The sequence below is a fragment of the Chelonoidis abingdonii genome, chromosome 4 (assembly GCF_003597395.2).
Source record: "Chelonoidis abingdonii isolate Lonesome George chromosome 4, CheloAbing_2.0, whole genome shotgun sequence".
NCBI classification, from domain to species: domain Eukaryota; kingdom Metazoa; phylum Chordata; order Testudines; family Testudinidae; genus Chelonoidis; species Chelonoidis abingdonii.
The window spans coordinates 767729-775319 of NC_133772.1; the positions used below are offsets into that span (position 1 = coordinate 767729).

The window sequence follows — 7591 nt, forward strand, 5'->3', positions numbered from 1 at the left end:
CCCCATTGAGCCCCTCCCGCCTCCGTATCCCTCACCCCATAGAGCCCCCACACCCCCGTATCCCTCCGCACCATAGAGCCCCCACACCCCCGTATCCCTGCACCCCATAGAGCCCCTCCCGCCCCCGTATCCCTCCGCCACCTCAGCCCTGCCCCCCCCGTATCCCCGCAGGCGGATGTTCCCCCAGCTGAAGGTCTCGGTGACGGGGCTGGACCCCGAGGCCAAGTACCTGCTGCTGGTGGACATGGTGCCGGCCGGGGCCTCGCGCTACAAGTGGCAGGGCCAGCGCTGGGAGGCCAGTGGCAAGGCCGAGCTGCCCCCCCCCGACCGGGTCTACATCCACCCCGACTCCCCGGCCTCGGGCGCCCACTGGATGCGCCAGCCCGTGTCCTGCCACCGCCTCAAGCTGACCAACAACACGCTGGACCCCCACGGACACGTAAGTGGGCAGGGAGGGGCGTAGAGTGGGGGCGGGGCTTAGAGTGGTGGGGTGGAGCCTAGGGGCAGGGGAGGGGCTCATGACCGAAGGGGCGGGGCCTGGGGAGCAGAGGGATGGGGCTTGGGGTGGAGCAGAATGGGGGAAAGCAGGGGGGTCGTGCTGGGAGGGGGTGCCCATGTCTAACCCCTGTCTCTTCCCCAGCTGATCCTGCACTCCATGCACCGCTACCAGCCCCGCGTGCACGTGGTGGGAGCAGGAGGGCTGGGGGGACGTGGCGGGGGCTGCGCCTCCTTCACCTTCCCTGAGACGGCCTTCCTCACCGTCACCGCCTACCAGAGCCCCAAGGTGAGCCCACCCCCACTCCTGCCCCTCTGCTGGCCCCCCAGGGCTCTCACTCACCCTCCTTTTCCCTCGTCCCCCCTCCAGATCACCCAGATGAAGATTGAGAGTAACCCCTTCGCCAAAGGCTTCCGGGAGAACGGCATGAACAGCAAGAGGTGCCGGGGTGCACACGGAAGTGGGCTTGTGGGGTACTAGGATGGGAAACGTGAGCTGGGGGGCACCAGCTGAGGGAGCCTTGGGGGAATGTGAAGAGGAAGGTGTCAAGAGGCTGGATCGGGGGGAGTGGAGCCAGCAGCCTACTAACCCCCCATCTCTCCCCCCCGCCCAGGGAGCGAGATGCCCGGCTCAAGAGGAAGATGAGAGGCGATGTGGCCGAACCTACCAGGAATGAGGCTGGTATGGGGCCCCCAACCCTCCCACTGCACTCCCACCCGTTGTACCCTCTCCCCCTCCATCCTGCCCCATGCAGCAACCCTTCCCTCATCACAGCAGCCCCCCCTCACTGCCCCCTCCCCACTCTTCCAGCCTCCCATCTCCCACCATTAACTGTTTGCTTCTTTCTTCCCCTCAGATTGCAAGCGAGGTCCCTGCGACTCCACCCAGGGCCCCCGCCCCGAGCCGCCAGCCCCCCCTGACTGCTCCTTCCACCCTATCTCTTCCTCCTACCCTCCCAGCGGGAGCGAGGAGCTGGGGTGCCCCCTACGGGGGGTGAACCCCAGCGCCGAGGCGTACGTCCAGCATCCAGCTGCCTTCCACGGCCTGCAGCCTCTCCAGGGGCCCACCGGCTATGCCAGGTGAGTGCATGGATCATACTGGGCACCAGAGGTTATGGGGGCACAGGAGGGCCTCTTACCTATACCCATGGGGTGGGGGGTCCAGGGGTCAGAGGTCACAGGCAGGTCAGGAATTGTCTGTTAAAAAAATGCAGTTTTCACAAAAATCGAAATTTCCAGTTGCTGCCCAGAAATTTCCAGTTGCTGCCTAAAAATGCTCTCCCTCAGGGACAATTGGAAAGGGTTCAGGTTTGGTTCAGTATTGAGTCATGAATCAGCCGATTGTGACATCACACTGCATTTCCCTAGTGTGGCGCCGTGCCTTCTGGGAGCTGTAGTTGCAAGTGCTTTGGAGGCTAGGATGAAAATTCAAAATGATCTGACTGGAGAAACAGCCTGAAGTAAAGAGGATGAAGTTCAGTCAGGACAAATGCAAAGTGCTGCACTCAGGAAGGAACAGTCAGTTGCACCCACGCAATGGGCAATGACCCCCTAGGAAGGAGAACTGCGGGAAGGGATCTGGGGTCAGAGTGGATCACAAGCTAAATAGGAGGCACCAGTGTGACGGTGCCGCAACAAAAGCGAACATCATTCTGGGCTGCATCAGCAGGAGTGTTGTGAGCAGGACACAAGAAGTAATTCTTCTGCTCTGCTCCAGCCTCAGCTGGAGGGTTGTGTCCAGTACTGGGGGCCACGTTGCAGGAAGGATGTGGACAAACTGGACAGAGTCCAGGGAAGAGCAACACAAATGCTGAAAGGGCTAGAAAAGGGGAGGTGTGAGGGGAGATTGACAGCACTGGGTTTGAGCAGACCCAGGGGGACAGGAGAACAGTTTTCATGTATGTCCAAGGTTGTTACAAGGAGGAGGGAGGAGAAGAATTGTTCTTAGCCCCTGAGGACAGGACAAGGAGCAATGGGCTGAAATTGCAGCCAGGGCGGCTTAGGTTGGACGTTAGGAAAAACGTCCGACTGGTCCGGGTGGTCAAGCGCTGGGGTAACTCGCCCAGGGAGGTGCTGGGATCTCGGTGACTGGGGATGTTTAACCCCTGCTGGGGATGGGCTAGAAAACCCTGTGTCCTGCCCCGGGCACAGGGGATGGGACTAGACGCCTCGCGAGGCCCCTTCCAGCCCTGTGATCCCCTCCCCTCCTGGGCTGTTCCATTGTCCTACTGCCCTCCCCCGCCTCTGCCGGGCTGTTCCATCACCCTCCCAGTATGGCACCTGACAGGCTGTTCTGGTCCCCTCCCCCTGTATAGTACCAGACAGGCTGTTCCCTCTCCCTCCCCCTGCTGGGCTGTTCCATTCCCCCATCTGCTATGGTACCCAAGAGGCTTTTCCATTGTCCTCCCTCTGCTGGGCTGTTCCATTAACCTCCCTCTTCTCTCTCTGCAGCTCACCCTGTGCCGCTCCAGAAGCAGCTGCTGCCCCGAAGCCCATGGGGGACCCCAGCTGCCCCCCTGCCAAGCCACCCCCTGACCAATCAAACTGCAGAACCACCAGCGCCCCCCCCCTCACCTACCCCTCCTATGGGCTGGATGTCAGCTGCCTGCTGGGGGCAGGGCTGGACGGCCCCCCAACACCTGACCTTTGCTTCCCCCCCTTCCTGCCCTACCCGCCCCCCCGCCTCTATGCCCCATCTGGCCCCCCTGCTGGCTACATCGAGGGGGTCAGCAAGGGCCTCTTCTGAGGGCTGGGCTCCCCCCCAGCAGACACCCCACTAGCCATGCGGCTTCCCCCTCACCCAGGGGAGCACCCCCCCAACTGCAACTGACTAATTTATTCCAAGGGGGGCCCAGACCCTTCCCTGCAGCTACTGGATGGGGCAAAGAGATGGGGTGAAATAGACACCCCTCAACCTGACCCACAGCCCTCGCCCTCTCATTGTCTGCTTCCCCCAACCCCATCCCTCCCCCTAGTTATCTGCCCCCCTGCACAGCAACCCTGCTATCGCTGCCTCCGTTATCTGCTCCCCTACAGCCTTGGGCCCCTCCCCCCAGTGGGTGATTTGGGGGGTGGGGGCATGAGGAAACATGGGGAAATTTCCTACTGTTTTAAAAACCAATAGAAACCACATCACCCAATGAATAAAGCTCAGAAGGCAGCAAAGCGGATCCTGTGTCCAGCGGGGGAGGGCGTGTCCGGGCGAGTCTGGCCTGGGGAAACCATCCAAGGAGGACAGATGATCCTGGCCAGGGATTCATGCAAGGAGGCCCGGAGCCAGGCCAGCCCTAAATCCTCACTGACTTCGGGACCTCGGAAGCTGGAGAATGGCCGAGCCCTCGGCTCCGTGTTCCTGGCTGCTAGCTTGAAAGCAAAGGAGCTCGAAAGTGTACGGCTCAGTGTCCTAGCAGCCACAGCACAAGCTGGGGTATTCGTGGGGGTCGGCTACAGCGAGGGACGGGTCAAGCAGCTCCTTCCACACCTGCCTATAATGTGTAGGAGAAAAGCCGGGTGCTTGTGGGGGACTTCGTTCTGCATGACCCCCGCTAGTGGGCTCATGCTGCCAGGACTGAAACAGCCTGGGAAGTTGGTGCTGACAATTTCCTAACCTGGGGGAATTCACATCAGACCTTGTCCTACCCCAGAAAGAGAAACTGAGGCAGAACCAGACGGGAACAGTAGCTTAGGTACAAGTGGTCAGATCTTGAGCAATGTGTGAGCAGAACAAAGTCCAGAACGACAATAGATATTCTTGGTGTTTTAATAGGGCCAATTTCACAAAGGTGACAACCCTTATGAGCAGGGAGGTAGAATTTCATCAGGAAAAGGTGAATAAGTGGGAATTATGTAAAAACACCTCACTAGACATCCAAAAAGCCAGTCGAGGAAAAAGACTGTGCTGGTTAAAAAAAACACAACTTGGCTTATTAGTGGGGAAGTAAAAGCAGCTATAAAAATATAATATAACAAATGGAAGAAGGGGGATGTTGATAGTAATGAATGTAAATCAGAAGTAAGGAATTGCAGAAAATTGATAAAGGAAGCCAATGGGCACAAGGAGAAATTGATGGCCGGCAGAGTTAAGGACAATAAGGAGCTTTTAAATATGTTAGGAACAAAAAGGATCCTGACAATGGTACTGGTCCATGACTAGCTGGAAATGGTGCAGTTATCAATAATAATGTAGAAAAGGCTGAAGTGTTCATTAAATATTCCTCTTCTGTATGTGGGGGGAAAAACAAATCCAGTCTCACTCGTCCCATTCCATCAGTAGCTGTGGTGTATGTTAAGCTGCTAACATTTGATATTTTTAAACCACCAACTCCAGCTAATTTCCATTCAGGAGTCTGAAAAGAGCTGGCTGAGATCACTGCACCATTAATGGTGATTTTCAGTAAGTCTTTGAGCCCTGAGGAAGTCCCAGAAGCCTGGAAGACAGCAAACGTTGTGCAAATTTTGAAAAAGGGTAAATGGGATGATGTGGGTAATTACAGGCCTCCAAGTCACCTTGACATTTGTCCCTGTCAAGATAATGGAGCAGCTGCTCTAGGACTCAATGAAGCAAGTATTAACGGCGAGGAACAGACTAAACGCAAGTCACCATGGGCTCGCGGCAAACAGAGCCAGTCAAACTCATTTGATGACCCTTTCTGCTGGGATGGCAAGTTTGATTGACAAAGGTCATAGCGCTGACACAACATACTTCGACCTCTGCCCCCTAGAACAATATAAACTGAACCTGGCCCACGTGAAATGGATGAAAACGTGGCTAACTGGTCTCAAAACGCAACTGCAAACGGGGGATTGTTTGCAATGGGGGCTGCAGGGACCGGTTCTTGGCACTTAACAGCTTGTCAGGGACTGGAAGAAAACAAAATCACTACTGGTGAAGTTTGCAGCAGCCCCGGACCTGGGGAGTCAGGGGTGGCACGGAGAAGAGGTCACTGGTACAGAGCCAGTGGGGTGCTGGGTAAACAGGTACAAGCAGACACGGTGTGTTTGAATCCAGCTACACGTATATGCCAGTCCCTGGGTGGGACGAGGTCCAGCTGCACTTACTGGCTGAGGGGCACTGCCAGGGGACGCAGAGACTCTCCGGGGGGTGGGGGTGGGGAAGAGATAATCAGTGGAACAGAAACTCCCAGTGCAACGCTGGGGCCAAAAGGGCTGTGCAAACTGGGGATCTCGTGGAGCAGCGGAGGGGATTTTCCCTCAGGATTTGGCCCTGGGGCGGCTGCGGCTGGGATCCCAGGACTGGCTCTGGTGCCTGCAGCTCCAGGAGGACATTGAGCCATTGGAGGGGTCAGAGAAGAGCCTCGGGGAGGAAGAAAGGCTCAGAAACCTGCCCTCGAGCGAGAGACTCCAGGAGCTCCAGCTGGTCGGCTTAACGCAGGGCCAGCTCTGGGGAGAGTGGGGCCTGGCTGGGCAGCACCTCCGTGGGGAACAGATCACCACCCCTGGCTCGTCGCTCCTGCCGAGGAAGGTCTGAAGCGCAGCAGCGGCTGGACAATCCTGCCTGGAAAGAGGCTGCAAATATGGCCCAGGCAGAGCCGACGGGGATTCTCTAGCCTGGCAGCTCAGCCCAGCTGGGGGGTTCTCGGGTCATGGCTCAGCCCAGATGATCCCTGCCCCCCTCCCCCCGCCCAGAGTCTATGAAACACACGGGGCCTCAAGGACGGATGAGGTTGCCAGTGCAGGGACTGTGTGCACTCCTACTCCCGTCTGCCAGGGCTCCCCGGTCTCCTAGCCAGAGCAGGATGGGCCCAGCAGGCCGATGGGCAGCTCTGCCAGCTCGGTGTGCTACCGCCACAGGTAGAGGCGGCTGGCTCTGTCTCTCTTATTTCCCCCTCACACTGGAACTACTGCATGGCGGGGTTCAAACACTCACATTACACTGAAACGGGAGAGCTAAAGGAAGGCTAATGGGTGAGGAGCCAGGACTCCTGGGGTCGATCCCTGGCTCTGTGCTTCAGTGCCCGCCCCCCCCTCCCCTGGCACAGACAAGGGAAATGACTCTGCCGAGTGTCTGGGGGGCGGGAAAGGAATCCTTCCCAAGCTACCCCCAGCCCCAGCAACTTAATTCCACACATTTCCCCTGGGGGGCGCCAGCTCCCACCCAGCCCCAGGGCAGGGACTGGCTAAACACTCACCATGGTTCCATCCTTTGTACAAATGTCCTTTTATTTTTTTTCTCTTTTTTCCCCATTTTTATTAGAATTTTTTTAATCTAAAATGAACAAAAAAGGCAAAAATTGGAAAAAATAATTAAACCGAAGAAATAAAAATGTCAAGAGGAGACAGATCAGGAGGGGCCCCTCCCCAGAGAGAAATGGGGGTGTTGGAATAGCCCCCCCTCCCCAGGAAGACGGGGTGGGTGGGGAAACTGGTCCCTCAGGAGAGATGAAGTTGTGGGGTGACCCACAGGATACTGGGGTGTCTGACTGGGTTGAGGTCCCCCCAATGTGTGGGATCCAGTTTGGGAGGGCAGATGCCTTGCTGCAGCCAGGCCAGGGCTGCAGCAGGGAGGGGCCCTGATATTAAATAAGAGGCGGGGGACTGAAGCCTGGAGAAATCGATTTGGGGGCACTACGGAGAGGGAGGAGTAACACGGAGCAGGAGAGAGACGGGGACAGGGAGGTAACAGTCAGTTCAACCCAGAGCAGGGCTGGATTCTGGGCGGCCCCACGTTCAACACCCCAGGGAACAAGTGGGGCCGGGATCAGCTCCCCAAGTGCCCCCAAACTCCCCCAGCAGGGGAAGCCAGGGGCTGCCTCAGTCCGGGGGTGGGGTGGGGGGGTGTCACAGGAAGTAGTCGGCAACGGGCTTCTTGGAGGGGATCCCCCGGGTCTCCTGGGGGGCAGCTTCAAAGATGATAAATTCCTTCTGCAGGTGCTCGTCCAGCTCCAGGATGGCAGCCACATTCCCACACCTGGGGGGAGGAGGTTAACTTATTGCTCAGCTGGTGCCCCTCACTCCCGCCCCGCAGCCCCTGCTAGCCCAGCCCTGCCCCTCCCCAGCTCTGCCGATGCCCCTCACTCCCGGCCTGCAGCCCCTGCTAGCCCAGCCCTGCCCCTCCCCAGCTCTGCCGATGCCCCTC

At 58.1% G+C, this 7591-nt stretch overlaps 3 protein-coding genes across 3 annotated transcripts in view; 1 reads left to right on the top strand and 2 right to left on the bottom strand.

Annotated features, from left to right (window-relative positions):
- ALDOA (aldolase, fructose-bisphosphate A) overlaps positions 1-7591 on the bottom strand; it is a 34955-nt gene that overhangs the window by 5255 nt on the left and 22109 nt on the right. The gene's annotated exons all lie outside the window — the stretch shown is intronic.
- On the top strand, positions 176-3449 carry TBX6 (T-box transcription factor 6). The gene is made up of 6 exons (XM_032785680.2): positions 176-439; positions 641-784; positions 866-936; positions 1110-1177; positions 1353-1575; positions 2947-3449. Exons 1-6 carry the CDS (start codon positions 176-178, stop codon positions 3239-3241), a joined length of 1065 nt encoding a protein of 354 aa, XP_032641571.1. The 3' UTR covers positions 3242-3449.
- PPP4C (protein phosphatase 4 catalytic subunit) overlaps positions 7294-7591 on the bottom strand; it is a 1997-nt gene continuing 1699 nt past the window's right edge. Inside the window, exon 7 of the mRNA XM_075064678.1 lies at positions 7294-7423. Within this exon, the coding sequence (XP_074920779.1) occupies positions 7294-7423 (130 nt within the window). The remainder of the gene's footprint in view (positions 7424-7591) is intronic.

Bases quoted from the DNA above. Each gene is read 5' to 3' on its own strand.
- TBX6 (XM_032785680.2), top strand. From the start codon at position 176: ATGTTCCCCCAGCTGAAGGTCTCGGTGACGGGGCTGGACCCCGAGGCC. The intron at 440-640 runs GTAAGTGGGCAG...TCTCTTCCCCAG, and splicing joins CGCTGGACCCCCACGGACAC to CTGATCCTGCACTCCATGCA. The intron at 1,178-1,352 runs GTATGGGGCCCC...TCTTCCCCTCAG, and splicing joins ACCTACCAGGAATGAGGCTG to ATTGCAAGCGAGGTCCCTGC.